The following is a 23,520-nucleotide window of genomic DNA, read 5'->3' on the forward strand; positions in this document are numbered from 1 at the left end:
TCAAATCCGTGTTTATCGTCCAGCCAATACTAGGTTTGAAGAACGATATATTCACTCTCATAATAAATCTGGACGTTTTTCTGTAAATGTATGGGGTTGGATTAGTATACATGGACCTGGTGTTTGTTGGCGATTAGAGGGAAGATTTACTGCCGACAATTACATTAACGTTTTGGAACACGTAATGCTCCCTTCTATTGAGCAATTGTATCCTAATAATACTTTTATATATCAACAAGATAATTGTTCAGTCCACACTGCCCATGCCGTAAGGAATTGGTTTCAAACGCAAAACCTGGAAGTATTGCCATGGCCTGCGCACAGTCCAGATATAAATCCAATTGAAAACATTTGGGGCATAATTGTTAAAAAATATATAAAAGAAATTTTATGCCACAAAATTCAGATCAATTGTGGGATACAATCTTAGAGTGCTGGGAAGATCTTGATCCAAATATGATATCTAATATCAATCTTAGAGTGCTGGGAAGATCTTGATCCAAATATGATATCTAATATAATTCAAAGTATGCCAAATAGACTAAATAAAGTTATAGAAGCAGACGGTTCTATCACCAAATACTAAATTCTATTTGTAACAGTCATTAAAATTATTCTTTATATAATTGTTGAATAAATGGTTTCGTCTAATTAATGCTCAACGCCAATGATTTATATTTTTAATAACCTGTGACATTTGATAACCTCCAAAAATCCCAGCCGGTTTTACACAAATAGGATGACGTTAACTTCTCTTTCTAATACTTGTACCCTTTTTTTTTAATATAACTGTACAAAATCTCGTGAACCTAATTCATTCATTTGGTGACGTCAATATACGAACGAAACGATTGAATCCGACATTACTGAAAATATCAGGGTGGAGCGGATGGGACCTTGTCGCTCAATTCGCAGCAAATAAAATAGTCGTATGTTTTTAGGCTTCATTTTATTTCGGTTATACATACGCATTTTCAAGGTTCACGAGGTTTTGCACCAACTATACCCTTCAACGAATACATAATTTTCGAAGTTCTATGTAGAATAATCACGGACGTACGTTTTTTTCTGTCACTTCGAGCTTAATGCGTTGTAGCGAATTCGACAAACTATGACGCACTGAAAAAAGGGTTTGGGATAAACTGTAGTTGTCTTTCTCGCATAAAAAATGTTACGAGATCTACAATGAAACAGAATCGGTTAACTGGCCTAGCAATTTTGTGCATTAAAAAATATCAAAACTATGATGCGAATGATTGAGCTGTATGTATGCTAGTTTTATATAAATATAATGATTTGGTGTGTTAGTATAATATTATATTTATGGATTACCGACTAAGACCGACATGATAAGGCCGATAAGAAAGAAGATGTATAAGGTTGATAAGCAGTTTACGCAACCCAAGCAAACCTTGTTCTTCTGTTTTATTTCTAATATCGTTTCTTTATGATGTTCTTTCTTTATGCTTCTTCTTTTAATTTTGATCATTTGTTATTAATTTATTCACATTACAATCTGTTGTGTGGTAATGATAGTGAAATTAAAGATATTTAAAACTTTACTATTGTATATTTATGTTTTTTTTTTAGTATGAGGATGCGGGTCATTTTTGGGCTAATAATTTGGAAAGTGAACCTTATCTTACCGCAATAGAAGAAATACTAAACAAGGCTATTCTTCACTCCGTTGTTTCTAGAGGTCAAACCGTAGAAGTAGGATCAACCTACGCAGCTCGATTCGTCGAGGATAATATGTTTTATAGGTGCAAAGTTTTTTCAGTTTCGCCCACATATGCTGAGGTAATAAAATGTAGATAACTTTTTTGTATTCTCTAGGTACCAGTGTCGCTGTAATTTTTAAAGAATAGTTTGTAAAAATGTATATATTATTTACAGGCAGATAATTCGAGCCACACTCATAGCAATTTGTTAATCGTTATGGTATAAAATACAAACGTTTAATATGGTAAAAACAGTTAGAGGAGTAGCTGGTCTTTATCATAAGAAAACTCCACGTGCTATAACCGATTCGTGGGGAAAAATCATAAAAGACGAACAAGATTCGTCTGATTCGAATGATTCGAACAACCTGGTTGTAATTATATAAATTATGAATTGTATAATGATGATAGATCCGAAGAACTGGAGACTTTAGATGAAGGGGAAGGACCAGAAATACTAAAATCAGAAATTTTACATGCTATAAAATTGGTAAAAAACAAGAAAGCTGTTGTCCCTGACAACATACCGACAGAGATGTTAAGGGGCTATCCTAGTATAAAAGTGCGAAATTCATATACTTTTTTGGGAATTTCTAAAATAAAAAGTACTGTACCAATTGTTTTGAAAATTTGCAGGAGGATTTATTATAAAAAGAAGTACATTCAAAACGATTTTCATAAAAAAAATATTGAAAATTAAACGATTTATGCGCCATCTGCTGGCACCGTTAAAATAAAAACATAGCTCCACTGCTGCAGTGATTGGGACTAATAGAGATCCTGAAACATGGAATTTCAAGGTTATTATTGAAATATAAGTTATTTTCTATACCATAAACTAGGGGTTTTTTGACCGGATAAAAAATGTCAATTTGGCGGTTTTTGAAACTGAAAATGTTTTAGCTAATTTAAAAATTAAAAAATTTCAACACTTCGTCATTTTTCCAAATTTTAATATTTTTCAAAAATCGTAGTTGATGGTATAAGAAATAACTTATATTTCTATAATCATTTTGAAATTTTAAGTTTCAGGATCTCTATTAGTCCCAATCATTGCAGCAGTGAAGCCATGTTTTTATTTTCACGGTGTCAGTAGATGGCGCATAAATTGTTTTACTTTTAATATTTTTTTTTATGAAAATTGTTTCAAATGTACTTCTTTTTATAATAAATGCTGATGTAAATTTTCAGTAGTAATTGCACAAGAGCTCTGAAATTATCGAATTTTTTCCGAGTGACACTTTGACAGTTTTAATTTCACGACCCGAAGGGGAGTGAAATTATGTCAAAGTGTCACGAGGGCAAAAATTCGATAATAATTTTAGAGATCGAGAGCAATTTGCTGCGATTATTTCATGAATAAAACTGTTCAAAACCAAAATTTTATTGTAATTTATTTATGTAAGTACAAATTAGTACAATTAAATACACAGTTATAAATATTTGACGGTTGAAAGTCATCACTTTTATAATTTTTAAAAAATTAATTGTCATTAATGTCACTGAATGTATTTTTTTCGTAGCAACGAAGGGCATCTGACGTAATATACTTGACGACGGGATATTATCAAAAATTATCACTTTAATTTTTAATTTCTGTAGCTTTCTATTGGTCAGAATCTCCTATGAATGAAATAATCAAAATAATTGGTACAGTACTTTTTATTTTAGAAATTCCCAAAAAAAGTATATGAATTTCGTACTTTTACACTGGGATAGCCCCTTAAAGCTCATAAATGAGGAAAACATTGGAATACTAGTCAAACTTTTCAATGATGTTTATTCGACTGGTGATATCCCTGAATATTGGTTAAAGTCCGAATTCAAAACCCTACCAAAAAACAACGTCCGAAAGACTGTAGCGATTATAGGATGATAAGCCTTATGAGCCACACTTTGAAAATATTTCTACGTATCATCCACAGTAGAATCGGAGATAAATGTGAAGAAGACCAGGATGAAACACAATTTGGCTTCAGAAATGGACTGGGAACCCGGAACGCACTCTTTGCACTAAATGTATTATGGCAGAAATGCCGAGATCAACGGAAAGGCGTCTTTGCTGTGTTTATTGACTATGAAAAGGCCTTTCATCGAGTACAGCATCACAAATTAATTAAAATAATAAAGGATAAAGGAATTGATAGTCAAGACGTACGAATCATAGAAAAAGTATACTGGCGTCAAACAGCGACAGATTGCATAAATGGAAAACCAACAGAAATATATAAAATACAAAGAGGTGTCAGACAGGGTTGTATACTGTCCTCACTGTTGTTCAATATTTATATTCATATATAATATATGAAGATTAATCATAAAGGCATAGTAGAGCTTGCTAATGATACTAAGATGTACATCAAATAATATTTGATGTAACATAATACATGATGTATAACATATTATCCTTATAAGTAAAACTCTCTGCCTGCAAAAATTCCAACATCACAGTTCTGAATTGTCAAAGTCAAATTCATAAATAGGTAATCAATTTAGGGGCAGAAAAGGGAGTTAACCATGTGGTATCTACTCGATAAAAATAATTTATATACTGAAATGTTAAAAATTTGCGGAAAGCTCTTTTTTTATACAGCATTAAATAAATGATGTTTCATAACAATATATGGAGAACTTTAAAATGTCTGCGAAAAAAATTATTCTTCGTGTGATACTTTGATATAATATTTAAACGATTTTTAGGTACGTTTTATTGACTATGGAAACATGCAACGGGTACCTATAAAAGAGATTTATCTTTTACCAAATAGACCAGAATGTTCGTTTGAGCCCCTTGCAATTGAGTGTGCTTTACATGGAATTAAACCTTCAAGAAAAGCTAATATAAGAGGAATATGGTCAGAAGCAACCACCAACTTCGTGAAGAAACACACTTTTAATATCTTATTGTATGGCAGGGTAAGTACTTACATTATAAATTACGTAGTAGTATAAATTCAATGAAATTTAATAAAGGAATATAATCTATTATACAGGGTGTTTCATTAACAATGTCCAATCTCTGAGTTGTAGATTCTACACCTTAAGATTTATCCCAAATCACTTAAATAAAATGTGGCTCCTTATGGTAGGGGAGCAAAGTATGCTAAATTTGCAGTCACTCGAGCGTTATGGGGACCTATTGGGTTGTGATTATTAGGTTCTAAAACCAAAAAAAGTTAAGTAAAATTTTCCATTTCAGTGGGGACTTTCCATTTTTTAATTTAATTTTCTTATTATAAAGTTACTTATTTTTACGTAAAGAATCCAAATCTGCAATAAAAATTTGGGGGCCCTATTTAAGATTTTAAAGTAACCTTCCACTTTATCTCCGTGGGGGTCGTGTTTGGTACCGTTCGATAGATTTTTCAAAAACATTGAATAATTGTATTTGGCAGTTTTTCGATCTGATGTTCATTTTGCGAATTATTCGCTTTTTTCTTGTGAAACTTTGTGAATCACTCATTCCCTTACGCCCCACTCAAATCGTCAGATTTTTTAAATATACACTGTTTTGCATGTACTTAACCTACCTTATCTTAATCTGGACATTTTCGAGTATTTTTAAGGATAGATTTTTTTTCTGGCCCCCCCCCCCTTAACGGACTTCCCTGTGTTAATAGCCAATATATGGTAGAGGTACATCTGCAGGTTACCAGGTTTCTCCCCTTCTAATAATCTGACGCGCTCGAGTAACTGCAAAAATCCCCGCTTGGGCTCCCCTACGGTTTTATTTAAAAACTATTTTTGCTCAGTATTTTAAAACTATTCGACGTATCCTTTTCATACTTGGCAGAAAGTGTAGGTACTGTACTCTCTACTAAATTATGATAAATAAATTCTGGCTACTACCAGAGGCGTACCACAGGGGACAGTTTTCGATTCTCCAATACTCTCTATGTAAATAATATACTCTTCACTCGTAACGATAAAGTCATTAGTTTTCAAAATATTTGTAGTTAAACTTGTAGTGACACTGTTATTTTAATTAATGTATTGTGCCGCTTAATGTTTAACTTCAAATATCTCGAAAACTAATGATTTTATCGTTAAAAACGAATAATATGCTCTTCAATCAATCAATCATCAATAATATGTCCTTCTACATCTCGGCGACAGTTGATTCAGTAAAATCCGTCTCGAATCAGTGTTCTTTTGACTCCAAAATAATGTCATCCAGAAATGCTGCTATGAAGTTCTTGTCATACACTCTTAATATGTGATTTTGGCAGTACCACTTGTTGAACTGTACGTACTCCATCGGGACTTTCCCACTTGCTATATAATAGACCATTCGAAAGATAAATAAATTCCCATTGAGCCCAGTACGCTTTTATACTTCCACTGTATTTGCTTATTTACTGCCAAAGGGGTCTTACTCCATTTTTAGCCAATCTCGTATAACTCTTAAGTCGCTATCTTTCTTTTGTCTCTTTTTAATGTTTTCCAGGGAAGTCTGATCTTCTTTATCCTGTTTTATTTTGGTTACTTGGAGACTTACCTCAGTGGTTACGTTCTCTTTTTCTTCTAGCCTACACTGGCTTTGAACCTGTAATTCATTGAAAGCATCTTGGAATTCTTGTAATTGTTTATTTAACACATTCTTCTCCTTCATCAATTTCTGACATTTGCTTCCAGATTGGACTGTGTAGTTTTCGCATTATTTCGAGTTATCTTCATAGATATAGTAACCTGTAGATTAGGCTAGCTATGGGCCGCTCTGTGCATTGAGGTGTAACGCCGATATCAAGGACGCCATTGGTCAATATTAATTTTGAGTGGTCTAGCCATCTTTGTCCGTCGTATGAGCGGTATCGCTTAGTAACAAGAGATAGATAGACCACCGATCGACTGCCGCACGTTACGCCTTTTTTGCTCAGTATGCCTTGTCTACGGTTAACATGTCTCTGGTTACCTTACATTCCTCTTACAATATTGATACCTGTTCTCTTAACATTTTTATTTCATTTTTACTAATTGCTAGTTCCTCTTTCAAATAGGTAGCCAATATCTTTTTCGTTTCTGTAGTAAGTTATGTGATATTCATTTCTTAGAGACCTGTATCTACTATTATCTCTAGTGGGACTTTGTGACAGACTTCTAAATGTCGATCTAGGCGACCTTCTGGCCTAATTTTTTTATTCTTCATTCATTGCATGATATCGGCTTCTGCAATTATTTTGTAAATGTCTCGTTCTTCCGTAATTAAAACATCTTCTGCTTTGATTTTGAGATTTTTGTTGAGAGTTTGCAGAATGCTTAAAATATGGGATACAATTAGTTGTTGATTATCTGCGGTAGTGACTTGCTCATTTTCTGTAAATTTTATTTCTTTTAAATTTGGTAGAGATCCGGAAATACTTTTCGCTGTTTCGTACTCCTGAGCAGGGATTAGTGCTTCATCTAGCATTTTGTGGTGTTTTTAATCTAAGAGCTAGTTGCATTTCAACACCCTGTAGTCCAGGGGTTCCCAAACTTTTTTGTACCACGCCCCCTTTTGTTGAAATGAAAGCTTCTCGCGCCTCCCCTTTACAATAAATTGTATGCGCCTAAATAGGAACAAAATCAAAACAAATAAGTATTAGCTTGAAAACAAAACATTTATTTATTCTGTCATAAGATACTATAATATCAGTTTCCATAAAATACAAAAATTATTAATACAAGAAAAATATATTAGGTTGGTTAGTGAGATGGATGTGCTTTCATTTTATTTACTAGTATGCCTATTCGTGGCTGAGTTTTAGTAAGCTCACAGCACAAGTCACTAGCAACATCAAGTTTATACCGATACTTTGTTTTAATTGCCACAATTGTTGAAAATCGCACAAATAGTTACTTGAAAAAGGCAAATATAAATGAAGAGCTTCCCGTGATACACTAAGATACACTTTGAAATATTTTAACCAAAATGAAGGTTTGTCCATTATAACAAAGTATTTGGCAGAGGAATCATTCAAAAAATCATTTGGATTTATTTGCAAAGCATCTTCTTGAAGTGATTCAGGCAGGGAGTCTATGTTGACATGGATTGGATCAGTTGACATGGAATGAATTCTGTAAATAAAATTGTCACAAGTGTTTGGGAAGTATTTCGGAACTCTTCAATTAGGCTCTCCAAATGGTTTGATATTTGGATTTTTAAACTTGGTCCTTCATAAATGTCCTTGAAGCGTGTTTCTTCTGAGATTGGCTCTACTTTAGAGAAATTTGAATAATTTCAGGGGTTTGCTGATATTTTACGCCTCCAAAGTTGAGTAATTAGGCCTCCATCACAATGAGTAACTAATATATTTGAGTTTCCACCCTGCAGTTTTAGGTGAAGGCTGTTCAACGAGTCAAAGATGTCTGACAAATAGGCCAATATTACTTGGGTACAATGTTTTTTGAAGGCCATGTTTAGCTCATTTTGCTTTTGATGTTCCAAGGTGATTACTTCATCTTAAAGGTCAAATAATCTTGCCAACATGTTTCCTTTTAATAGCCATCGTACTTCTGTATGAAGTAGCAGTGTTTTGTGATCACTTTCTAAATTTTCAGGACCAATAAATCCTTATGCAGTATACTGCAGTGTGAACAATCGGGGACTCAGGAAGGTCGATAACACCAGAGTTTTAAACAGTCGAGTATTCAACACACTGTTTTTTATGTACTTCACTACTTTAATACACAACTTTAAGACATCCCTAAGTTCATTTGGAAGGGTTTTTGCTGACAAGGCTTGTCGATGTATAAAACAATGTATCCCAATCACATCAGCATTTTTTTCTATTACTAATTACAAATAGCCTGAACGAAAACGAAGCATTGAAGTTGCGCCATCTGTACATAAACTGATCAGTTTTTGCCAAGATAGTTCATGTTTGTCAAAAAACTCTCACACTGCTTTCATAACATTAACAGCTTTTGTCGTGGTCTCCAGTCTCCAACTCTGTAGAAAAGAGTAGCTCGTCCTTCATTGTTTCGTTTTGAATATACCGAACATAAAAAATTAACTGATAACATTGTGTTATGAATATGATAATATGATAATTATATGTTAGTACTCTCGTCTAGCTGAATAGCAAAAAATGGCGATTATTTTACTGCATCAACTACCTGGTTTTGTATGTCTTCGGTCATATATCATCAATGCGGCGTTTCACAGTATTGTCAAAAAGAGGTATTTGAGATAACTTTTGCTTACTCTGCGTTACCAGATACAGTTTAACAAGCGGTTAATTTTGAATTTTAGAAAAATAACTAAATTTAATTTAATGTTCAACTTGTCTCGCGCCCCCCTGATATGTCCTCACGCCCCCCAGGGGGGGCGCGCCCCCCAGTTTGGGAACCCCTGCTGTAGTCCATCTATGAATGCACTGTGAAATGTTCTGCACAAAAACACTTGGATGAACCCAAAACAAATCTTTATTGGACTACATATCAAATACAACTGGTTAATTCTTTTACCTGTAACTGACTAAAATATAATGCGATAATTAGCAATACATGAGCGTCGCCAGTGGGGTTTATAATTACATGGCCAATACATTACATCACCCCACCCTAAAATCCTACTTATAACTAAATTTAGGAACACAACAAAACTAAACTCCTAAATACTATATTTCGAATCCAAAACGTTTTGGTTCTTTTCTAGATCTTATTGGACGTCTATGTGGGATGCCTGACTCTTGGATAACATCACTATCATTTTGAGAGTCTAGCTGAGGCTCCCCACCTAGATTTCCTGTTGAGCTTGTAGCGGCTTGGATAACATTTACCTCGTTATTTTGAATATTATTTTCCTCTGAACTATCGTGCATCGTCTCCGCAAAGGTAATACCTTCTAAATTACTATTAAAAACTATTTTAATTTGATTACAATGTCTTTTCCACGTAAGTTTACTCCCTAACGGATTTACCAAATATGCTCTTCTACCTAATATTCGTAAAATCTTTGCTTTGCACCACGACACCTTGGTGTTTCTATAATCTTTAACTAAAACGATATCCCACTCTACAAACTCTACCTGTCTCCTCCCCCTATAATATTTCTTATTATTTTCTTGCGCTTGCATCAAGTTACATCTAATTTGTGTTAAATCAACTGGGTTTGATTGTTGGTTTTGTAAATCATCAGGTTTAATTAAATCTAGACGCGTTCGCAAAACCCTTCCAAAAAATATCTTAGCGGGAGAAGTACCTGTCGACAGGTGCACTGTGTTCCTATATGTCAATAAAAATTTAGACAATGATAAATTAATATTCCTTTGATCAATATCTTTTAACAAAAAATGCTTGACTGTTTTAACGCTATTTTCAGCGGCACCGTTGCAATGTGCTGAAAAAGGAGGTATTGTTATATGTTTAATACCATTAATTAAAGTAAAATGTTTAAAAGACTAAGTTTTCACTCTAATGGCATATAAAACAACATAATGCTATTCTACATACCACCAGAATGAAAACAATGGGAACCTTCTCTGGTTACACCTCCGAGGCTTCTACAATTTGCAAGCCATACGGATGCTGAGACTAAGGAAGATGAGGGAATTCCACAATTTACAATTCACGTCCCATCTGCTCAGCGCGGTAAAGTTCCAACGAGAATGGTTCCCTTCATACTCCAATCAGAGTAAATGTAAATCAAAAATAAATAACCATTTTCAATGTCGTTGCAAAAGGAAAATACAGCCGAACCATATTCCAGTCTAATCAGAGAGTGCAGCAAGCACCTCTACCGGTTTCGAAACTTATTAGTCTCTCATCAGGAGGCACATATGCTGCTCTCTCTGATCCAACCAAAACAAACCCCAGCGTGCAGTCCCGGATTGCAACGAACGAAATGGCATAGATGCCCTAGCGGCAACTGCTAGCAAAAAGACTAAGTTTTCACTCTAATGGCATATAAAACAACATAATGCTATTCTACATACCACCAGAATGAAAACAATGGGAACCTTCTCTGGTTACACCTCCGAGGCTTCTACAATTTGCAAGCCATACGGATGCTGAGACTAAGGAAGATGAGGGAATTCCACAATTTACAATTCACGTCCCATCTGCTCAGCGCGGTAAAGTTCCAACGAGAATGGTTCCCTTCATACTCCAATCAGAGTAAATGTAAATCAAAAATAAATAACCATTTTCAATGTCGTTGCAAAAGGAAAATACAGCCGAACCATATTCCAGTCTAATCAGAGAGTGCAGCAAGCACCTCTACCGGTTTCGAAACTTATTAGTCTCTCATCAGGAGGCACATATGCTGCTCTCTCTGATCCAACCAAAACAAACCCCAGCGTGCAGTCCCGGATTGCAACGAACGAAATGGCATAGATGCCCTAGCGGCAACTGCTAGCAAAAAGACTAAGTTTTCACTCTAATGGCATATAAAACAACATAATGCTATTCTACATACCACCAGAATGAAAACAATGGGAACCTTCTCTGGTTACACCTCCGAGGCTTCTACAATTTGCAAGCCATACGGATGCTGAGACTAAGGAAGATGAGGGAATTCCACAATTTACAATTCACGTCCCATCTGCTCAGCGCGGTAAAGTTCCAACGAGAATGGTTCCCTTCATACTCCAATCAGAGTAAATGTAAATCAAAAATAAATAACCATTTTCAATGTCGTTGCAAAAGGAAAATACAGCCGAACCATATTCCAGTCTAATCAGAGAGTGCAGCAAGCACCTCTACCGGTTTCGAAACTTATTAGTCTCTCATCAGGAGGCACATATGCTGCTCTCTCTGATCCAACCAAAACAAACCCCAGCGTGCAGTCCCGGATTGCAACGAACGAAATGGCATAGATGCCCTAGCGGCAACTGCTAGCAAAAAGACTAAGTTTTCACTCTAATGGCATATAAAACAACATAATGCTATTCTACATACCACCAGAATGAAAACAATGGGAACCTTCTCTGGTTACACCTCCGAGGCTTCTACAATTTGCAAGCCATACGGATGCTGAGACTAAGGAAGATGAGGGAATTCCACAATTTACAATTCACGTCCCATCTGCTCAGCGCGGTAAAGTTCCAACGAGAATGGTTCCCTTCATACTCCAATCAGAGTAAATGTAAATCAAAAATAAATAACCATTTTCAATGTCGTTGCAAAAGGAAAATACAGCCGAACCATATTCCAGTCTAATCAGAGAGTGCAGCAAGCACCTCTACCGGTTTCGAAACTTATTAGTCTCTCATCAGGAGGCACATATGCTGCTCTCTCTGATCCAACCAAAACAAACCCCAGCGTGCAGTCCCGGATTGCAACGAACGAAATGGCATAGATGCCCTAGCGGCAACTGCTAGCAAAAAGACTAAGTTTTCACTCTAATGGCATATAAAACAACATAATGCTATTCTACATACCACCAGAATGAAAACAATGGGAACCTTCTCTGGTTACACCTCCGAGGCTTCTACAATTTGCAAGCCATACGGATGCTGAGACTAAGGAAGATGAGGGAATTCCACAATTTACAATTCACGTCCCATCTGCTCAGCGCGGTAAAGTTCCAACGAGAATGGTTCCCTTCATACTCCAATCAGAGTAAATGTAAATCAAAAATAAATAACCATTTTCAATGTCGTTGCAAAAGGAAAATACAGCCGAACCATATTCCAGTCTAATCAGAGAGTGCAGCAAGCACCTCTACCGGTTTCGAAACTTATTAGTCTCTCATCAGGAGGCACATATGCTGCTCTCTCTGATCCAACCAAAACAAACCCCAGCGTGCAGTCCCGGATTGCAACGAACGAAATGGCATAGATGCCCTAGCGGCAACTGCTAGCAAAAAGACTAAGTTTTCACTCTAATGGCATATAAAACAACATAATGCTATTCTACATACCACCAGAATGAAAACAATGGGAACCTTCTCTGGTTACACCTCCGAGGCTTCTACAATTTGCAAGCCATACGGATGCTGAGACTAAGGAAGATGAGGGAATTCCACAATTTACAATTCACGTCCCATCTGCTCAGCGCGGTAAAGTTCCAACGAGAATGGTTCCCTTCATACTCCAATCAGAGTAAATGTAAATCAAAAATAAATAACCATTTTCAATGTCGTTGCAAAAGGAAAATACAGCCGAACCATATTCCAGTCTAATCAGAGAGTGCAGCAAGCACCTCTACCGGTTTCGAAACTTATTAGTCTCTCATCAGGAGGCACATATGCTGCTCTCTCTGATCCAACCAAAACAAACCCCAGCGTGCAGTCCCGGATTGCAACGAACGAAATGGCATAGATGCCCTAGCGGCAACTGCTAGCAAAAAGACTAAGTTTTCACTCTAATGGCATATAAAACAACATAATGCTATTCTACATACCACCAGAATGAAAACAATGGGAACCTTCTCTGGTTACACCTCCGAGGCTTCTACAATTTGCAAGCCATACGGATGCTGAGACTAAGGAAGATGAGGGAATTCCACAATTTACAATTCACGTCCCATCTGCTCAGCGCGGTAAAGTTCCAACGAGAATGGTTCCCTTCATACTCCAATCAGAGTAAATGTAAATCAAAAATAAATAACCATTTTCAATGTCGTTGCAAAAGGAAAATACAGCCGAACCATATTCCAGTCTAATCAGAGAGTGCAGCAAGCACCTCTACCGGTTTCGAAACTTATTAGTCTCTCATCAGGAGGCACATATGCTGCTCTCTCTGATCCAACCAAAACAAACCCCAGCGTGCAGTCCCGGATTGCAACGAACGAAATGGCATAGATGCCCTAGCGGCAACTGCTAGCAAAAAGACTAAGTTTTCACTCTAATGGCATATAAAACAACATAATGCTATTCTACATACCACCAGAATGAAAACAATGGGAACCTTCTCTGGTTACACCTCCGAGGCTTCTACAATTTGCAAGCCATACGGATGCTGAGACTAAGGAAGATGAGGGAATTCCACAATTTACAATTCACGTCCCATCTGCTCAGCGCGGTAAAGTTCCAACGAGAATGGTTCCCTTCATACTCCAATCAGAGTAAATGTAAATCAAAAATAAATAACCATTTTCAATGTCGTTGCAAAAGGAAAATACAGCCGAACCATATTCCAGTCTAATCAGAGAGTGCAGCAAGCACCTCTACCGGTTTCGAAACTTATTAGTCTCTCATCAGGAGGCACATATGCTGCTCTCTCTGATCCAACCAAAACAAACCCCAGCGTGCAGTCCCGGATTGCAACGAACGAAATGGCATAGATGCCCTAGCGGCAACTGCTAGCAAAAAGACTAAGTTTTCACTCTAATGGCATATAAAACAACATAATGCTATTCTACATACCACCAGAATGAAAACAATGGGAACCTTCTCTGGTTACACCTCCGAGGCTTCTACAATTTGCAAGCCATACGGATGCTGAGACTAAGGAAGATGAGGGAATTCCACAATTTACAATTCACGTCCCATCTGCTCAGCGCGGTAAAGTTCCAACGAGAATGGTTCCCTTCATACTCCAATCAGAGTAAATGTAAATCAAAAATAAATAACCATTTTCAATGTCGTTGCAAAAGGAAAATACAGCCGAACCATATTCCAGTCTAATCAGAGAGTGCAGCAAGCACCTCTACCGGTTTCGAAACTTATTAGTCTCTCATCAGGAGGCACATATGCTGCTCTCTCTGATCCAACCAAAACAAACCCCAGCGTGCAGTCCCGGATTGCAACGAACGAAATGGCATAGATGCCCTAGCGGCAACTGCTAGCAAAAAGACTAAGTTTTCACTCTAATGGCATATAAAACAACATAATGCTATTCTACATACCACCAGAATGAAAACAATGGGAACCTTCTCTGGTTACACCTCCGAGGCTTCTACAATTTGCAAGCCATACGGATGCTGAGACTAAGGAAGATGAGGGAATTCCACAATTTACAATTCACGTCCCATCTGCTCAGCGCGGTAAAGTTCCAACGAGAATGGTTCCCTTCATACTCCAATCAGAGTAAATGTAAATCAAAAATAAATAACCATTTTCAATGTCGTTGCAAAAGGAAAATACAGCCGAACCATATTCCAGTCTAATCAGAGAGTGCAGCAAGCACCTCTACCGGTTTCGAAACTTATTAGTCTCTCATCAGGAGGCACATATGCTGCTCTCTCTGATCCAACCAAAACAAACCCCAGCGTGCAGTCCCGGATTGCAACGAACGAAATGGCATAGATGCCCTAGCGGCAACTGCTAGCAAAAAGACTAAGTTTTCACTCTAATGGCATATAAAACAACATAATGCTATTCTACATACCACCAGAATGAAAACAATGGGAACCTTCTCTGGTTACACCTCCGAGGCTTCTACAATTTGCAAGCCATACGGATGCTGAGACTAAGGAAGATGAGGGAATTCCACAATTTACAATTCACGTCCCATCTGCTCAGCGCGGTAAAGTTCCAACGAGAATGGTTCCCTTCATACTCCAATCAGAGTAAATGTAAATCAAAAATAAATAACCATTTTCAATGTCGTTGCAAAAGGAAAATACAGCCGAACCATATTCCAGTCTAATCAGAGAGTGCAGCAAGCACCTCTACCGGTTTCGAAACTTATTAGTCTCTCATCAGGAGGCACATATGCTGCTCTCTCTGATCCAACCAAAACAAACCCCAGCGTGCAGTCCCGGATTGCAACGAACGAAATGGCATAGATGCCCTAGCGGCAACTGCTAGCAAAAAGACTAAGTTTTCACTCTAATGGCATATAAAACAACATAATGCTATTCTACATACCACCAGAATGAAAACAATGGGAACCTTCTCTGGTTACACCTCCGAGGCTTCTACAATTTGCAAGCCATACGGATGCTGAGACTAAGGAAGATGAGGGAATTCCACAATTTACAATTCACGTCCCATCTGCTCAGCGCGGTAAAGTTCCAACGAGAATGGTTCCCTTCATACTCCAATCAGAGTAAATGTAAATCAAAAATAAATAACCATTTTCAATGTCGTTGCAAAAGGAAAATACAGCCGAACCATATTCCAGTCTAATCAGAGAGTGCAGCAAGCACCTCTACCGGTTTCGAAACTTATTAGTCTCTCATCAGGAGGCACATATGCTGCTCTCTCTGATCCAACCAAAACAAACCCCAGCGTGCAGTCCCGGATTGCAACGAACGAAATGGCATAGATGCCCTAGCGGCAACTGCTAGCAAAAAGACTAAGTTTTCACTCTAATGGCATATAAAACAACATAATGCTATTCTACATACCACCAGAATGAAAACAATGGGAACCTTCTCTGGTTACACCTCCGAGGCTTCTACAATTTGCAAGCCATACGGATGCTGAGACTAAGGAAGATGAGGGAATTCCACAATTTACAATTCACGTCCCATCTGCTCAGCGCGGTAAAGTTCCAACGAGAATGGTTCCCTTCATACTCCAATCAGAGTAAATGTAAATCAAAAATAAATAACCATTTTCAATGTCGTTGCAAAAGGAAAATACAGCCGAACCATATTCCAGTCTAATCAGAGAGTGCAGCAAGCACCTCTACCGGTTTCGAAACTTATTAGTCTCTCATCAGGAGGCACATATGCTGCTCTCTCTGATCCAACCAAAACAAACCCCAGCGTGCAGTCCCGGATTGCAACGAACGAAATGGCATAGATGCCCTAGCGGCAACTGCTAGCAAAAAGACTAAGTTTTCACTCTAATGGCATATAAAACAACATAATGCTATTCTACATACCACCAGAATGAAAACAATGGGAACCTTCTCTGGTTACACCTCCGAGGCTTCTACAATTTGCAAGCCATACGGATGCTGAGACTAAGGAAGATGAGGGAATTCCACAATTTACAATTCACGTCCCATCTATATGTGCCTCCTGATGAGAGACTAATAAGTTTCGAAACCGGTAGAGGTGCTTGCTGCACTCTCTGATTAGACTGGAATATGGTTCGGCTGTATTTTCCTTTTGCAACGACATTGAAAATGGTTATTTATTTTTGATTTACATTTACTCTGATTGGAGTATGAAGGGAACCATTCTCGTTGGAACTTTACCGCGCTGAGCAGATGGGACGTGAATTGTAAATTGTGGAATTCCCTCATCTTCCTTAGTCTCAGCATCCGTATGGCTTGCAAATTGTAGAAGCCTCGGAGGTGTAACCAGAGAAGGTTCCCATTGTTTTCATTCTGGTGGTATGTAGAATAGCATTATGTTGTTTTATATGCCATTAGAGTGAAAACTTAGTCTTTTTGCTAGCAGTTGCCGCTAGGGCATCTATGCCATTTCGTTCGTTGCAATCCGGGACTGCACGCTGGGGTTTGTTTTGGTTGGATCAGAGAGAGCAGCATATGTGCCTCCTGATGAGAGACTAATAAGTTTCGAAACCGGTAGAGGTGCTTGCTGCACTCTCTGATTAGACTGGAATATGGTTCGGCTGTATTTTCCTTTTGCAACGACATTGAAAATGGTTATTTATTTTTGATTTACATTTACTCTGATTGGAGTATGAAGGGAACCATTCTCGTTGGAACTTTACCGCGCTGAGCAGATGGGACGTGAATTGTAAATTGTGGAATTCCCTCATCTTCCTTAGTCTCAGCATCCGTATGGCTTGCAAATTGTAGAAGCCTCGGAGGTGTAACCAGAGAAGGTTCCCATTGTTTTCATTCTGGTGGTATGTAGAATAGCATTATGTTGTTTTATATGCCATTAGAGTGAAAACTTAGTCTTTTTGCTAGCAGTTGCCGCTAGGGCATCTATGCCATTTCGTTCGTTGCAATCCGGGACTGCACGCTGGGGTTTGTTTTGGTTGGATCAGAGAGAGCAGCATATGTGCCTCCTGATGAGAGACTAATAAGTTTCGAAACCGGTAGAGGTGCTTGCTGCACTCTCTGATTAGACTGGAATATGGTTCGGCTGTATTTTCCTTTTGCAACGACATTGAAAATGGTTATTTATTTTTGATTTACATTTACTCTGATTGGAGTATGAAGGGAACCATTCTCGTTGGAACTTTACCGCGCTGAGCAGATGGGACGTGAATTGTAAATTGTGGAATTCCCTCATCTTCCTTAGTCTCAGCATCCGTATGGCTTGCAAATTGTAGAAGCCTCGGAGGTGTAACCAGAGAAGGTTCCCATTGTTTTCATTCTGGTGGTATGTAGAATAGCATTATGTTGTTTTATATGCCATTAGAGTGAAAACTTAGTCTTTTTGCTAGCAGTTGCCGCTAGGGCATCTATGCCATTTCGTTCGTTGCAATCCGGGACTGCACGCTGGGGTTTGTTTTGGTTGGATCAGAGAGAGCAGCATATGTGCCTCCTGATGAGAGACTAATAAGTTTCGAAACCGGTAGAGGTGCTTGCTGCACTCTCTGATTAGACTGGAATATGGTTCGGCTGTATTTTCCTTTTGCAACGACATTGAAAATGGTTATTTATTTTTGATTTACATTTACTCTGATTGGAGTATGAAGGGAACCATTCTCGTTGGAACTTTACCGCGCTGAGCAGATGGGACGTGAATTGTAAATTGTGGAATTCCCTCATCTTCCTTAGTCTCAGCATCCGTATGGCTTGCAAATTGTAGAAGCCTCGGAGGTGTAACCAGAGAAGGTTCCCATTGTTTTCATTCTGGTGGTATGTAGAATAGCATTATGTTGTTTTATATGCCATTAGAGTGAAAACTTAGTCTTTTTGCTAGCAGTTGCCGCTAGGGCATCTATGCCATTTCGTTCGTTGCAATCCGGGACTGCACGCTGGGGTTTGTTTTGGTTGGATCAGAGAGAGCAGCATATGTGCCTCCTGATGAGAGACTAATAAGTTTCGAAACCGGTAGAGGTGCTTGCTGCACTCTCTGATTAGACTGGAATATGGTTCGGCTGTATTTTCCTTTTGCAACGACATTGAAAATGGTTATTTATTTTTGATTTACATTTACTCTGATTGGAGTATGAAGGGAACCATTCTCGTTGGAACTTTACCGCGCTGAGCAGATGGGACGTGAATTGTAAATTGTGGAATTCCCTCATCTTCCTTAGTCTCAGCATCCGTATGGCTTGCAAATTGTAGAAGCCTCGGAGGTGTAACCAGAGAAGGTTCCCATTGTTTTCATTCTGGTGGTATGTAGAATAGCATTATGTTGTTTTATATGCCATTAGAGTGAAAACTTAGTCTTTTTGCTAGCAGTTGCCGCTAGGGCATCTATGCCATTTCGTTCGTTGCAATCCGGGACTGCACGCTGGGGTTTGTTTTGGTTGGATCAGAGAGAGCAGCATATGTGCCTCCTGATGAGAGACTAATAAGTTTCGAAACCGGTAGAGGTGCTTGCTGCACTCTCTGATTAGACTGGAATATGGTTCGGCTGTATTTTCCTTTTGCAACGACATTGAAAATGGTTATTTATTTTTGATTTACATTTACTCTGATTGGAGTATGAAGGGAACCATTCTCGTTGGAACTTTACCGCGCTGAGCAGATGGGACGTGAATTGTAAATTGTGGAATTCCCTCATCTTCCTTAGTCTCAGCATCCGTATGGCTTGCAAATTGTAGAAGCCTCGGAGGTGTAACCAGAGAAGGTTCCCATTGTTTTCATTCTGGTGGTATGTAGAATAGCATTATGTTGTTTTATATGCCATTAGAGTGAAAACTTAGTCTTTTTGCTAGCAGTTGCCGCTAGGGCATCTATGCCATTTCGTTCGTTGCAATCCGGGACTGCACGCTGGGGTTTGTTTTGGTTGGATCAGAGAGAGCAGCATATGTGCCTCCTGATGAGAGACTAATAAGTTTCGAAACCGGTAGAGGTGCTTGCTGCACTCTCTGATTAGACTGGAATATGGTTCGGCTGTATTTTCCTTTTGCAACGACATTGAAAATGGTTATTTATTTTTGATTTACATTTACTCTGATTGGAGTATGAAGGGAACCATTCTCGTTGGAACTTTACCGCGCTGAGCAGATGGGACGTGAATTGTAAATTGTGGAATTCCCTCATCTTCCTTAGTCTCAGCATCCGTATGGCTTGCAAATTGTAGAAGCCTCGGAGGTGTAACCAGAGAAGGTTCCCATTGTTTTCATTCTGGTGGTATGTAGAATAGCATTATGTTGTTTTATATGCCATTAGAGTGAAAACTTAGTCTTTTTGCTAGCAGTTGCCGCTAGGGCATCTATGCCATTTCGTTCGTTGCAATCCGGGACTGCACGCTGGGGTTTGTTTTGGTTGGATCAGAGAGAGCAGCATATGTGCCTCCTGATGAGAGACTAATAAGTTTCGAAACCGGTAGAGGTGCTTGCTGCACTCTCTGATTAGACTGGAATATGGTTCGGCTGTATTTTCCTTTTGCAACGACATTGAAAATGGTTATTTATTTTTGATTTACATTTACTCTGATTGGAGTATGAAGGGAACCATTCTCGTTGGAACTTTACCGCGCTGAGCAGATGGGACGTGAATTGTAAATTGTGGAATTCCCTCATCTTCCTTAGTCTCAGCATCCGTATGGCTTGCAAATTGTAGAAGCCTCGGAGGTGTAACCAGAGAAGGTTCCCATTGTTTTCATTCTGGTGGTATGTAGAATAGCATTATGTTGTTTTATATGCCATTAGAGTGAAAACTTAGTCTTTTTGCTAGCAGTTGCCGCTAGGGCATCTATGCCATTTCGTTCGTTGCAATCCGGGACTGCACGCTGGGGTTTGTTTTGGTTGGATCAGAGAGAGCAGCATATGTGCCTCCTGATGAGAGACTAATAAGTTTCGAAACCGGTAGAGGTGCTTGCTGCACTCTCTGATTAGACTGGAATATGGTTCGGCTGTATTTTCCTTTTGCAACGACATTGAAAATGGTTATTTATTTTTGATTTACATTTACTCTGATTGGAGTATGAAGGGAACCATTCTCGTTGGAACTTTACCGCGCTGAGCAGATGGGACGTGAATTGTAAATTGTGGAATTCCCTCATCTTCCTTAGTCTCAGCATCCGTATGGCTTGCAAATTGTAGAAGCCTCGGAGGTGTAACCAGAGAAGGTTCCCATTGTTTTCATTCTGGTGGTATGTAGAATAGCATTATGTTGTTTTATATGCCATTAGAGTGAAAACTTAGTCTTTTTGCTAGCAGTTGCCGCTAGGGCATCTATGCCATTTCGTTCGTTGCAATCCGGGACTGCACGCTGGGGTTTGTTTTGGTTGGATCAGAGAGAGCAGCATATGTGCCTCCTGATGAGAGACTAATAAGTTTCGAAACCGGTAGAGGTGCTTGCTGCACTCTCTGATTAGACTGGAATATGGTTCGGCTGTATTTTCCTTTTGCAACGACATTGAAAATGGTTATTTATTTTTGATTTACATTTACTCTGATTGGAGTATGAAGGGAACCATTCTCGTTGGAACTTTACCGCGCTGAGCAGATGGGACGTGAATTGTAAATTGTGGAATTCCCTCATCTTCCTTAGTCTCAGCATCCGTATGGCTTGCAAATTGTAGAAGCCTCGGAGGTGTAACCAGAGAAGGTTCCCATTGTTTTCATTCTGGTGGTATGTAGAATAGCATTATGTTGTTTTATATGCCATTAGAGTGAAAACTTAGTCTTTTTGCTAGCAGTTGCCGCTAGGGCATCTATGCCATTTCGTTCGTTGCAATCCGGGACTGCACGCTGGGGTTTGTTTTGGTTGGATCAGAGAGAGCAGCATATGTGCCTCCTGATGAGAGACTAATAAGTTTCGAAACCGGTAGAGGTGCTTGCTGCACTCTCTGATTAGACTGGAATATGGTTCGGCTGTATTTTCCTTTTGCAACGACATTGAAAATGGTTATTTATTTTTAAAATGTTTAAATTCTTGCGATGTTAGCTGCGGGCCGTTATCGCTGACAAGTACTTCCGGTAAACCATAACGAGCAAAACACTCCCTAAGTTTAGCAATCGTAGCCATTGAGGTGACTGAAGACATTGGACAAACTTCTACCCATTTAGAAAAAGCATCGAAAATGATAAGAAAATGAGTTTTTCGCGTTTCGGCAAAATCTATATGCACGCGTGACCAAACATTTTGAGGAATGCTCCAGCCTTGTAAGGGAACCTTAGGAGGATCTGCCTGCATGTGCTGACATGGAATGCAGTTCTTGCTGAGAACTTCAATTTCTGTATTTAATGATGGCCACCAAATATAAGACCTAGCTATTAATTTCATCTTAACTATACCAAAGTGAGCTGAATGCAATTCATTCAGTAATTTATTTCGTAGTTTACTAGGAACAATTACTCTTTGTCCCCACAATAAGACGCCATCTTCAATAGATATTTCATTTCGTTTAAGGAAATAGGGTTTAATCTCTAATTCAACATTTGTGGGCCATTTGGCCATAACATATTCAGTTACACGAGACAAAATCGGATCTAATTTTGTTTCTTTCCTTATATCACTCACATTAATAGGAATTTCTTCGCTGTCTGCTAAATAATTTAAATTAACAGTTTCCTCTATATTAAACTTAGAAGAATCTAGCCTTATCGGCTTATTTGAAGGCAATCTACTTAAAAAGTCTGCTACATTTTTTTGTGTCGATACATGCTTTATATTAAAATTGAAACCACTTAAAAATACTGCATATCGCTGCAATCTATTTGCCGCTGTAACCGGTATCCCATTTTTAGGGCCAAAAATGGATACTAACGCCTTGTTATCTGTGATTAAATTGAACTCCTTCCCATATAAAAATTGGTAGAAACGTTTGATTCCCCACACTATAGCAGTTGCTTCTTTATCTAGAGTCGAATAAGCCTTTTCGGTATCGCTGAGCGTTCTACTAGCAAAATAGATTGGTTTCTCGCTACCATCTTTCAAACTATGCGAGAGAACAGCTCCGATCCCATAATCTGAACTATCAACCGTTAAATTTAATTCTAAGGTTGGGTCGTAATGAACTAATACTAGATCTGAAGCTAACATTTGTTTAATAGTGTCAAAAGCTAATTGACATTCTTCATCCCAGTGCCAAACTACATTTTGTTTTAAAAGCTTATATAAACAATGAACAATGTTTGGGAGATTTGGAATGAATCGATTATAATAATTTATACTTCCCAAAAACGATTTTAGTTGTGTCACATTCGTAGGTTCTGGGATATCCTCAATAGCCCGAATTTTATCTTGACTTTTATGCAAGCCCCTTTTATCAATTATAAATCCAAGATAAGATACCGATTCCGCGAAAAACGTACATTTTTCTTTTTTTACTGTAAGACCACATTCTTGTAAAATCGCTAAAACTTTACACAAATTCTTAGTGTGTTCTTCCCTATTCCTTCCTGTAATTAGAATATCATCTAAAAAAATAGATATACTTGGCATATTGAGAAATATTTGTTCCATAATACGTTGGAACTGGGATGGACCTGATACAACTCCGTACGGTAGACGATTAAATGCAAATAATCCCTTATGAGTACTAATAACCGTATATTTCCGAAAATCTGGATGAATCACAACTTGCTGATAAGCTTGACTCAGGTCAATTTTAGAAAACTCTTGACCACCCTGTAAATTAGCAAATAAATCATCGATCCTTGGTAACGGATATTTATCCGCTTCGATAAAAGGATTGATAGTTATTTTGAAATCACCACAAATCCTAACACCTCCATCATTTTTTAAAATCGGTACTATGGGTGTTCCCCATTCCGAAAATTCAACTGGAGATATAATGCCCTCCTGAACCATTTTATCTAATTCCATCTCTACCTTGTTTCTTAAAGAAAAAGGAACCACTCTGGGTTTAAAAAATTTAGGTCTGGCATCTGGTTTAATATTAAATTTTAACTGAAATTTATTAAATGTGCCCA

At 38.1% G+C, this 23,520-nt stretch overlaps 1 protein-coding gene across 2 annotated transcripts in view; it reads left to right on the forward strand.

The window, feature by feature from the left end:
- LOC126880408 (probable ATP-dependent RNA helicase spindle-E) overlaps positions 1–23,520 on the forward strand; it is a 383,599-nt gene that overhangs the window by 304,625 nt on the left and 55,454 nt on the right. For both annotated transcript variants that reach the window (XM_050644249.1, XM_050644250.1), the window contains exons 15-16: positions 1,591–1,800; positions 4,422–4,637. In XM_050644249.1, coding sequence (XP_050500206.1) covers positions 1,591–1,800; positions 4,422–4,637 — 426 coding nt within the window. The remainder of the gene's footprint in view (positions 1–1,590; positions 1,801–4,421; positions 4,638–23,520) is intronic.

The sequence above is a fragment of the Diabrotica virgifera genome, chromosome 2 (assembly GCF_917563875.1).
Source record: "Diabrotica virgifera virgifera chromosome 2, PGI_DIABVI_V3a".
Lineage (NCBI taxonomy): Eukaryota > Metazoa > Arthropoda > Insecta > Coleoptera > Chrysomelidae > Diabrotica > Diabrotica virgifera.